Raw genomic sequence first — 11,982 nt, forward strand, 5'->3', positions numbered from 1 at the left:
GATTTGGAATAATAAATCATAGAGCGGAAATAATATCATATGTTGGTTGATTTTTGTTCGTTATTATAGCAGATGGTGAGTCGTTTTCTCAGAGGTTTTTTTTCCCTACAGGCACGCGAATTTATCCCAAGAAATTAATTACTTTATAATGAAATTTACTAATTGATCATCATTTAATGTATAAGCTAAAATACATTAGTCACACGATTATTCTAAGATTAATTATTGCGTTCTTCCATTAACACTAGAGACGAAGATCAATTAGTAACTTAAATTCATCTAATTAATAGTATTATGCTATAATTATAGTTTATTCTAGTAAGATTTCAGACACTTTAGAAGTCTGGAAGGGGTTAGATCTCTTGGATTTAAAAAATTATTTTCAATTTTGTTTTTATCTAAAAACATTCAAGAAACACCTTAATAACCTCATATCCCACCTTAAACTAGACTTTAATTAATTAAAAAACTAAAAAATCACCCTGAATAAAAAAATATTGAATTCCAATCAACTTCTATAGGCAAGATGGAGGATAAAAAACACATTAATAACATTACACTCATTAAATGGAATCCATTATCAACAGGATCAATTTTATTTTTATTTTTTGTTATTGGAATTTAGACAACAAACAACTTTCATTCACATTTTCTTTTTTATATCGACTTCCTCTTTCACATTTTTTATTTATATCGACTTTCTCTTTCGGCTCTTAATCTCAAGAATTAAAATGTGAATAAAATAAAATTATAAATTAAAACTAATAATCTTAAAACAAAAGGAATAAAGAAGAGTAGAGAAAAACACACTTTTTCACACAAAATTGAGTTTTTAATTTGATCCTTTTTTTTAATTATATCTTCACCTCAATTTAGTCCATATTCAATGGCCTAAAATATTGTGCATAGTAAGAACCCATTGAGGTTATACGTAATTTCTTCTTAATTTAAAAGAAAATGATTAAATTAGAAACATGTTTTAAACGAACACAGAGTTAGAGATTAATTATCTATTTATCCTTTATTTTAACTCTTCTAATCTTAGAGCAGAAATATATAATTTTTTTTAAGAACATAAATAATCTTAATTGATTTATTCTTGACTGAATTGCAAATTAATTAAAAAAAAAACTATTTTTATTAAAAAAAGAATACTAACGTATAATATAATGGTTTATCAATCGCATATAATAGGAAGAAAATCGCTTATACAACATTATTTATCTCATGTAAGATTCTTGTGCATGACTTTTTGATTTGAATAGAATTTTCCATAATCAATTATCAGAATATAAGAGGATGCATGTCTAGTGATTTTATTAATTAGATGAGTCAACATCATGCAAAGATGTCGAGGTTTCTACCCCATATCTGCACTCATGAATTACACAGAGAATGGAACAAAAACGCTCAAACGTCAGGGTGGTAATGCCGTCTGTGGCAATCGAAAGATAAGCCAAAAATATTATAACTCGTTCGTGGGGGAAGAACTAAAATACTCGTACTTCTCATGATAAGAAGTGCCTCCTTCCTATCTCGTAGCTATCATGTGTTCATTCAGGGATGCACAACATTTAGGTAAAACTAGGTATTCACCAGTGATTTTTTTGTGGGTTAATATTAATATTTAAAACAATATTAAAAAATTAAAAAATTAAAAAATTATTTTAACTTAATAATTTAAACTATTAAGTGAAATTTTAAGATATAATTTATATTATTCTCTAATATACTTTCTTAAATAAAAGTTATTTGGGTTTGAAACTTATATACACTCATATTTTTATCAAATAAATAGAGATGATGGGATTTAAACTTGTGACCGCTTGGTCATCAAGTCTCTTACACTATATTAAATAATCATCTCAATCCAGTACCTTAAGCTACTAGGTAAAATTTCAAGATATAATTTATATTATTATCTAAAAGAAAATGTTGTAATAATGATATTAAGCCCAAACTAGTGAATTAATTTTTAAACCCCCACTTAACTCTTTGTCATAACCAAGACATGTGGGTTTGACAACCATTCCAGACCTAAATATTTTGGGTCTGACAACCAAAACCTATGATAATTGGATTTGACAATTATATCATATTGAGGTTAGAGAAACTTGGTTTGTTGTCATGCCAAGCCCTACGTTTGCTAAGCTTGGTTTGTTGTCATGTCAATTTGTTATCATGTCAAGTGCTTTGGGTCTGGCATCCATACCAAACCCAAGCTAGTTGGGTGTGGAAGCTATGTCAGATCTAAGTTAGTTAGGTCTAGCGGCAACTCACTCGCTTAGGAAGAAAAAGAAAGTTAAAAAAACATCTCACGAAAAGATAAAAAATTAAAAGTGGATCTATTACTATAATTTACAATGATTTTTCCTCACATTTAGCTTTTGTTATAACCAGACATTCCACATGTTATGATTTTATATATATATTGGTATGCGTGTTGCTTCAATTTAAAAACACTCAAAATATAAATTAAAAAGCCTATAAAAGAAAGATCAAAATATTTTATAACATAAAATAAGACTCTCATCTGATTGTATTTATTAAATTTATTTATTTAAATAAATAAAAGATAAATTACACCCTAAAAAACTCATAACTTAAAAGATAAACACAAATAAAATTAATTGAATAAAATCATGCCATAAAATATTACGCAAGGCTGAACACATCAACAATATAATTTAAAAAAATATATATTTTTATTTTAAAAAATAAATTTCATTTGTACAAAAAAATTATAGATAAATTAAAATAATACCTTGAAAAATAAAATAGAAACACAACAACTAAAAAAAACTTACAATAAAAAAAGGCATGCAAAAATCATGACTTGGGTCATGAGACCATAATAAATCCTTATAAAAAAATTAAAGATAATAAAAAAACCAATATTAAAAACAAAATAATGCATAACAATATGATTGTACGAAGCTGAATTCCCATCAAATTAAAAGTCAAAAGATGAAACAATGAAAAAAATTACATAAAAGGATCCCAAAAAAATAAGAGAGAAAAAAATTAATTAGAGGGATAAAAATTTTCAATAAGAGTGTTTGATTGAATTGAAAAATAATTTTAATAAAATGAGAAAAAAATCAAAAGAATAATAGTCAAACTGAAAAAAAATAAAACAATGAAAAATTTGATTGAATGATGAAATTGAAAAAAAAAAACATTTAACAAAAGTGATAAAGATAAAATTAGAAATTAAAACAAATGAAGAACAAAATGAAAAACCAAATATATGAGAAATTACAATTGAAGGACTAAATTGAAAAGTATAAAATTTTTATAAATGAAAAGAAACGAAATAAGAAATTAACAAAATGAGAATTGAAATTGAAAAGGAAAAAAACAAAGAAGATAATGATGTACGTTATCTGTCAGGACAGAGAAAAGAAGTGGAGAAAAATCAAACGATCATTGGTGACAGTTCGACTACTGTAAGCTATTACGTGTCGCTCCAAATGAAAAAAGACACTAAATGACATGGACGTCACCCACACACTGAGTTATTTTTAGGAGAGAAGAGAGAGAAGAAAGGAAGGAAGAGAGAGAGAGAGAAGGCTTATCAGCGCTAAACTAGATCACCACCAATGACAAGCATCGTCTTAAAAGAAAGACAATACAATAACGCTTCCAACGACTTGAATGGTGTGGGTGCCTCCTAAGTGCTCTATGGTGTGTCATTCACCTGTCCACCTTTTTTGTTTTTTTTTATTTAGTTAAATACAGAATTTTCATCGAGCTAACTTTATAATCATAAAAACTCATTTTGAAAAACAAAAAATACCTCTTGACCTCCTGCTTAATATTATTATTATTTTACCTTAAAGGTAATTTTGTTGTTTTAACTTGCATTTTAATTATTTTTTATTTTTTATTTAAAAATAATAAATTGTTACTTAACTTAAATTATAATAACTAAAAAGTTACTGTGAAAATATGAAATTACCCCTTAACATTATATTTAAGTTTTTTGTTTTTAAAATTATTCTGATAGTTTCATTGTGTAATTAAAATAATAAAAAACTCATGACATGTAAACAATATTTTGTATTGTACATCTACAGTAATTTTTTATATTGTTAGGAATTAAATTCAGAAATCGTGTTTATTTTTCTTCTTTTCTATTTCTTTCTTGTTCCATCATCTCATTTAATCCAGGAGACCAGGAAGAAGACCGATTTGTGACCCATTTTGCTTAAATTTTTGCTTACGTATTTTTTTACATTCGATTTGAACAGTAAAAGGAAAAGAAATTATATATGTGAAATTTATATTTTAGATTAAGATCCACGATAGCCATTTCGACTAATAATTCGATTTTATGAAAGATAGCTCACAGGTTCTTTTTAAATTGTCCAGATATTTAAGTTTTTTTCAAATATAATCTGGTAGGGTTTTGTTGTGGATATTTTTTAAAATATTATTTATTTTAAAATATATTAAAATAATATTTTTTATTTTTTTTAAAAAAATTATTTTTAAATACTAGGCCATCAAAATAATTTAAAACAAAAAAAATATTAATAAAAAAAATAAAATAAAAATAAAATATTTTTAAAATATAAAAACAAACAAATAAATTATATCATATGTGTTTATATTTAAATTGTTTTCCTTGTAAACGACGGTGCGTTTAGATTTTTACTAGTTATTTCTCAGTAGTTTAGTTGAATAGTTGCCAAGTGATGTCAGTAATTAAAAGTAAAGGATGGCTGCTGGATCGACAAGAACAGGAATCTGAAAAAGTTGCTGAAAAATTAGAAAGGAAAACAAGAGACGGACAGAAAACACTATAATTAGCATCTATTCAGACAGAAAATATATATTTTATCCTTTTAATTTTATATATGCTTGTTACTTAATTAAATAAATTTAAATATTAATTTAAACATCAAAATATACCTCATTTCATAAGAGATTTGTTTTACAAAATCAACACCATTGAAAAAAATCATTAGCCAATTTTTCTATGAAGGTTCTTCATGAACTCATCAATTCCCACATATATTACCATATATTTCCTCCCATGAATTAAATTTTTAAAAAAAGTCATGGTTTCAACCAGAAAAATAAATAGCCACATATCACTCATAAAATAGACAAAATGTATTTATCTCACCTTGCTCTTACTAGAAATAAAAAAAATAAAGTTTTAGATTAAATTTGATTTTTTATTTTAATTTTAAAACTGAAAAAAATCTAATATTTATAATTTATAAAATACAAGAACTATACTAAATATTTCGTCTAAACTTTTTAAGCCATCCATTCCCAGCATGTTTTCAACTTTGATTCCTTTTTCCTTTGATCTTATAATTTGATCTAATAACAATCAAATTAAAAAAAAAAAAGCAACTATAAATAGTTCGTTCATTTAAGCTAAAATACAAAATTAGAATTTTTTTATTTTATTTCATTAATTCGTGATATTATAAGAACTAAAAAGTCAAATTTCATTCAAATTAATCATTTTGAGAGACTAGAATAAACAGTGCTCTAGCATTTTAATTTGATAATATTTACTTCTCAATAGGTTTTTTTTTTTAAAATACGTGTAAGGATCCTACCAAAACACTTTTTATTTTTAATAAACTGTAAATTAGATCAGATTATTTTTAACAAGTCCACAATAAATAATTTTATTTTTTTCATTGAATTTGGGTAAAAACTAAAGATTTTAAACAATCAATCCAACAAAATAACTTAAAAAATAAAAAAAATATAATTAATTTATTTTGTAATATAGATGACATGTTGTTTATTGCAGCAAACAACTCAATTTTCACTTGTCAACCCAAGTGACTAGAAACTAGATTAAAACTTGTTTTTTATATTTTAGACCAAATAACTTGTTTTTTAATAAATACACTTGAAAAACAACACACATAACTCAATAAATCTAATTATATTTTTAAAGTTGCCAAAAATCAATCAAAATAAAAAATTAACCAAAGATCCCCAATATTTTTGTGCCCCAATATACTTTTTGTTTTTAACAATTTAAATGTTGAAAATCACAACAATCCAACTCTCCTTATCAAATAAAATATTTAAACATCAAATTTTATCTTTTTTATGCAAAGAATCGCAACAACCAACCACCTTTTTTCTTTATTGTCATCTCTCAACAAGTTCCTCTCTTATTAAGGACCTAATACAAATAAAATAAATTTTTAAACCAAAATAAACATTGCAAGAAATTTTGGTTCAACTCAAAAGGTATCATCTAAAACAAAACGGTCCGATTTTTCATTCTCCCTGCTTCTCCAAAGTCGGTGCCCTAAACCCTAACCAGAAATCACAGTTCCATTTCCAGCTGAAGAATCAAATGGCAACTTCACTAATAACCAAAACCCTAAACTCAATCAAAAACCCTAAACTTTTGAGACCACTTACCCGCCAATTTACCTCCATCGCCACCGTCCAATCCGAAAACCCTTCTTCCTCTTTCACTTACGCTGATTCCGACAGCAATAGCAGTAGCAGTTGTAATGACAGCAATATATACATGAGGAAGGGACCTCCAAATTGTAATGTGAGAGGCGAAAAGGATTCATCTTCTGTGACAATGCCGATGTCATCTATGACAGGGTCAATTGTGGGCAGGAGGTTTTATAAGCAAGTGACAACAAGAGAAGCCGATGATGGGAATGGATGGAATGTGATGCTTGATTATAGAACTCTTAAAACTCCTTCTAAAAGGCCTCTCAAGTTGCCCACTCTAGCTCTTGCTAAGGCTATTGCTGCTGAATGGGATTATCAGGTTTGCTTTATTTCAATTGAGTGCTGTTGGATTTGTAAGAGCTGAATTGAGTTTCTTTTTTCTTTCTTGACTTGTGTATTATAGTAGTTCAAAAGGGCTTCTTTTTATGGCTTCGATTTGGAGTCCTCATATTCATTTTCAATTGGGTTTTTAGCAAGATTCAATTTCCAGCCTTTGATTTTCGGGGTTTATTCAATCTTATTGAATTGTTTTTGGATGTGAAATATGCTCCTTTAATTGGGATTCTGCTATGTCGTTTGGCAGCCAAAGTCAAATGGAAACGATTCAAAAGTTGCATTTCTTTTCCCTCTTTGATTTTGTGATGTGTGAATGATTGGATGGAGTAATGAAATGTTACTTGTTGTAGCAAACAGATGGGATCAGGCCTTTTACAATGCCTCTCATGAAACTTGCATGCACTGCATTGGACAGAGTCCCACTCACCCGGCCGATGATTATTGAACACTTGATGAAGAAATTTAGTCAGGATTTAGTATTCTGTCGTGCTCCTGAGGATAATGTTCTCACTAGTGGTGTCTATGGTATGTTGTTCATCCACAAGTCTGATGCTATATTCAGTTTTGATTCATCATTTGATTGTTTGTGCTCTTTCTTTGAATTAGTCTCTTCAATTTTCTGTAGGTGACATGTTCTTTCATGAAATGTAAGTTTTTTTTTTTTTTTTTAGAGCTCCATCTCTTTTGTCTTATGTTTTCTTTTTCAATTGAATGCAAGTGGATATTTCACCATCACAGAGCAACTTAACGGTTTCATTATTGTTGTATTTCTCTATGGATAGAGTTGTTGTCTGTGCTTCTATTTAGTACTTTCTGTGAATGTTTAATAACCTGCTCCATTTTGTTCAACATCAATAGCATGGATGAATATGTCTTAGTTTGTTTCAAAACATCAAAATGAAAATTCTACTGTTCTTTTGCTGTTTCCGGTACTGTCTAGGAAGATATTTTTGCTGAAGTTTCTCAAGAAAATACATCCTAAAATTAATTTTAATGTGTTCAGTGAAATGCTTATGAATAATGGAGCTTTCATTTTTGGCATAACCTGCAAGTAACTGTGATCCAGAAAGTACTTTTAGAGTTGAATTGGTGCAATCGTCATCCTATTTCTGCTCCACCTAATGCATTCTTGACTTATTGTAAACAGTAGTTTTATGCATGGATATTTGTTTAATCGAAGTAACACTAAATATTTGCTCTTCTGTTCTTTTTTCTTTGTCAGAACGGCAGGTGGAGAAATTTGATCCCTTAATTGATTGGATAAAATCAGAATTTGGCTTTAAGCCTGTTGTGCACTCGTGTCTTTTTGGTGGCAAGCAGGAGGAAGGTCTAGTGAAAGCAATAGAAAACCTTCTAAAACAAACCGATGATTATCAATTGGCGGTTATTGATGCAATTGCATCTGCAGCACACTCTTTAATAATTGCTGTTGGAATTGTTAAGGGGAAATTGGATATTGAGGAAGCTATTGAGCTTATCAGACTTGAAGAAGACTTTCAGGTTCTTGTTCTTTATCTCTCCTCTTCGCCCTCCCCTCTTTTCTCACACAGAGAAACATTTGAGAAACTTTATGGATTTCTCCCTGTTTTTTGCTTTGCAGGTTGACACATGGGGTTTGGTTGAAGGTGGCCATGACATTGATATTGCTGATCTAAGGGTACAAATCTCCTCTGCTGCTGTTTTCCTGGGCCTTTCCAGGAAATGACCTCTGTACACTGTTGATATTTTTCAACCCAGTTGTTAGTTTCAGTGCTACTACTTTTATCTTTAGCTGTAGATCTCAAAGATCTACATCTAACTCTCAAGGTTTTGTAAGAACTTTTGTTGTGATTTTGCTGAGATGTAGTTGATGCAATAATTGTGTCGTTTGCTTATGCAATCAAGAGAACTGATGATGCTAATAGTATAATACTACTATTTATCATGGTCAACAAGAATGAAGTTTTGCTTAAACAATCACTACTATTCTGCCTTCTTCAGTAGCCATTGACTTAAGCAATTTATCATATGCTTTCCATAGTTGAGAATATTAGCAGCAGATCTGTGAAAGGCCTCACGGAGTCATGGTTTTGGTTCTGTTGTGAGAACCAGAAAGTTGACTTTAGAGTTCAAGTGCTTTTAAATGTTATCGCTGGCAATTCCCTTTGTATCTGTTCCTGGCGTTCAACGTATTCATGTGATTCTCTGTGCTCTATCCAGCTGCTTCCCTGTTTGATGTGTGGTTTTTGATGGTTGAAATGTTTGAACAGGACATGTTCCACCGTTAATAGTAGAGATACAAAGTACAAACACGCTGCGAAAACTGGGAAGTTAATTTACTGTACGTTGAAGCTGGAGGAACCACCACGCCGGTATCTCCCAAGTAAATATAAATAAAATCTGGTAGAAATAGAGGGCATGGTAAAGCCACTTCTGATTAATTTCACAAGTGTAATTTTAACAAGCAACAAAACAATCCTCATGAATGGAATAATTTAACATTTATATCGCCATTAATTAATTTTATTAAACCTATTCTGAACTAACATGTTATTCAGGTGATTATCTGATCTAAAATCTAGTCTAATCCAGGTTTTATATAAAATGAGATAAGATTCCTAGCGATTTTTCAATTTAAAATCTAGCCTACCTGGATTTTATATAGAATTAGATTAAAAAATTAATCCAATCAATCTTAGTCATCCTGTGACGCTTCACATTAAGCAGGGTTATAAACAAGGACCAGTCTTGGAACTATGTTCATTAACTCCTACTTTATAAAATGATGATTACTTTCCAGCGTTCCTTTCCTCCATATTCATGGCTCCTTTCCTTTTATATATATATAACGAAGTGGAGAAATCAATTCACCATGTTTGAGCTTGAATACTGGAGCCAGAATTCTTTCAGAGACGTACACGGAGATCAAAAACTAAAAGGACGGATTTGAAATTATAATTTTCATGTGGTCCGGTTTTATTACTCCCTGTATTAAACTCAACTTTACAAGCTAAAAGAATCAGAGTACTAAATGGAAAAAGAAACCCAATATAAAATTTGAATTTTGCTAAAAATAAAAGGAAAAAATGATTTAAATATCATTTAGAATACGACCGGTGAGCCGGTGACATTTATTCAAGTTTTCTTGGAGGGTACTGTCTTTCCTTTTCTTGCTTTCCTTTTTTATGGCAATCAATTCCACTTTTGTCTATTAATCGTTTCTTTTTATGCTGTTAATTAGGTTGTAAGATCCTCTTCCATATTAACAAAATATTAAAGTTAGATAAAACTAGAACTGATAAACAAATTCCAAGCTTCACAAACAGATTTCTCAGCATCATCAGTGCTAGCTTCTAATATTGGATTGTAAGGTTCTAACTGAGTTCAACGTCGAGTGAATAATTAAAAAAAAAAAGAAGTAAAAGATCTTTCTCTCCATTCATGGTAAATGAAGGCACACCATGACAGCTTGAGAATAGTAGAGGTAAGATTTCTCATTTACGCTCTCTACTATGGCTAGTCTTAATCTACTTGGAAGCATAAGTTTTGCATTTGTACAACTGTTTAAACAAAAAATCCTGACAGGGTATGGTTTTCAGCTTCAATTCCTGGGGCAACAGCAACCCATATCTTCGAGCAGGTAAGAATCTCTTTAAGGGTCTTCTTGGCAGCATTGCACACACAGAGGCGGCTGTTTCTTGATGTCGCAATTGCAACAAGCAGTATCACAATCATTGTTACATCCTGCAGAAGAATCAAGTCCATTATTAGTAGCCTGTTTCGAACCTTAGAAATTCACAACATCTCGAAACGTTTACATCTTGTTAGTTCTTTAAGAAGAACATCCAAGATCTACGTCTTATTTCTGTCAATTAAAGCAAACATCTTTCCATTTTTACATGATTCACATGCCAGCTCTTACCTGTTGGACTCGAGTCGGAGTGTTTCAGGGAGAGTAGAAAGAAGGACCTTAAATTAAGACATTAATTACCTGCTACAGTTACAAACTGTGGTGTTGGCGGCCCAGGGTCGACAGAGCTGAGGAGAAGCGAGATGCGAGAGCTTGCTTTGACAAAGTCTGTACTCGGAACCATTATGAAGACTAATATCCAAGTTATTCCCAAGAACTTCATTGAAGCACTAATGATCCGCAGAAGATTAGCTGCTTAGTAGATGAAGTTCTCTGATTTACAAGGTTTATATAGGCCTATGATCTGCAGTTCAAGTTGAGGCATGAGAGACCTAACCTATTATGATATGACTTGGAAGCTATGAATATTTCTTGAATACAAGTGTTTCCGAATATATGAACAGATCACTCCATAACTGTGTTGAGTACAAAGCTATATTTTGTTCTGCGTCTGCATCTATATTTCCTTTCCAGTGATAGAAAATGAATCATGACAATCGTGCGTGACTAGCAGACTTTTTTGTGTGTCACTATTATCTTAATAAAGCAAAAACCATTAGAGGACCTGTCGATCTTTCTCTTGTTAAAATGTTGTCATGCCACCTAATCGTTGGCATCATGTTTTTCACGGCTGTGGTTCTCTCCTTGCCGCGTTTACCCAATGTCCGACACCATTTGTACATGTTGAGAGAACATAGAAGCGTCTGCAGGAAAATTCATGATGCTAGGAAGTTTCCGTTCAGAAATTGGACATCTAGCACTTACCAGGTGTTCATCCAAGTAAAAAAGCAAGTATGAGCTCTATAATTAAAATTATAATTATCTGAGGTTTTTTAGGGTAATTCACTGTTATTTGTTTAAACCACTTGATAATAAATTTTATTTTTTTTATTAAGAGTGTGCATGCTATTTTGATTTATTTTTCTTTGTTTTTTTTCTCTAAATAAATTTATCATATTCGTTTACTTTATAATTTTGATATAATTTTTAAATACTATTATAAATTTGTATTTGAATTTTAATTTTGTTTTCTAATTATTATGTATATGACATGAAAAATAATAATGATAATGATAAATTATTCATGAAAATTCAATTCAAATGATGATAAATTGTTCATGAAAATTCAATTCAAATTTTTAAATATATTTTAAACATTGTTTTATCAAATTTATGATTTTCTTAGCTTTTAATGGCAAAAAAATAGATATAATCTTTTTTTATTTATTTTTTTATTAACTTTTTTTATTTATTTTTTTATTAACTTACTTTAATTATCATACAAAAAAATTAAATAG

General features: G+C 29.7%; 1 protein-coding gene and 1 long non-coding RNA gene across 2 annotated transcripts; one reads left to right on the plus strand and one right to left on the minus strand.

Annotated features, from left to right (window-relative positions):
* The first annotated feature begins 6,205 nt into the window (after positions 1–6,205).
* LOC105140194 (ATP12 protein-like protein) lies at positions 6,206–8,754 on the plus strand. Its single transcript, XM_011046933.1, has 4 exons — positions 6,206–6,778; positions 7,146–7,320; positions 8,018–8,295; positions 8,396–8,754. The coding sequence occupies exons 1-4, from the start codon at positions 6,344–6,346 to the stop codon at positions 8,498–8,500; spliced, it is 993 nt and encodes a 330-aa protein (XP_011045235.1). The 5' UTR covers positions 6,206–6,343; the 3' UTR covers positions 8,501–8,754.
* Positions 8,755–10,047: 1,293 nt separating this feature from the next.
* LOC105140196 (uncharacterized) lies at positions 10,048–11,224 on the minus strand. Its single transcript, XR_845145.1, has 2 exons — positions 10,766–11,224; positions 10,048–10,518 (listed from the first exon to the last, which is right to left on the minus strand). It is a non-coding gene; the product is annotated as an uncharacterized LOC105140196 (long non-coding RNA).
* Between the last annotated feature and the right edge of the window lie 758 nt (positions 11,225–11,982).

The sequence above is a fragment of the Populus euphratica genome, unplaced genomic scaffold, assembly GCF_000495115.2.
Source record: "Populus euphratica unplaced genomic scaffold, PopEup_1.0 scaffold256.1, whole genome shotgun sequence".
Taxonomy (NCBI): Eukaryota; Viridiplantae; Streptophyta; class Magnoliopsida; order Malpighiales; family Salicaceae; genus Populus; species Populus euphratica.

Bases quoted from the DNA above. Each gene is read 5' to 3' on its own strand.
- LOC105140194 (XM_011046933.1), top strand. From the start codon at position 6,344: ATGGCAACTTCACTAATAACCAAAACCCTAAACTCAATCAAAAACCCT. The intron at 7,321-8,017 runs GTATGTTGTTCA...TTTCTTTGTCAG, and splicing joins TCTCACTAGTGGTGTCTATG to AACGGCAGGTGGAGAAATTT. The intron at 8,296-8,395 runs GTTCTTGTTCTT...TTTGCTTTGCAG, and splicing joins GACTTGAAGAAGACTTTCAG to GTTGACACATGGGGTTTGGT.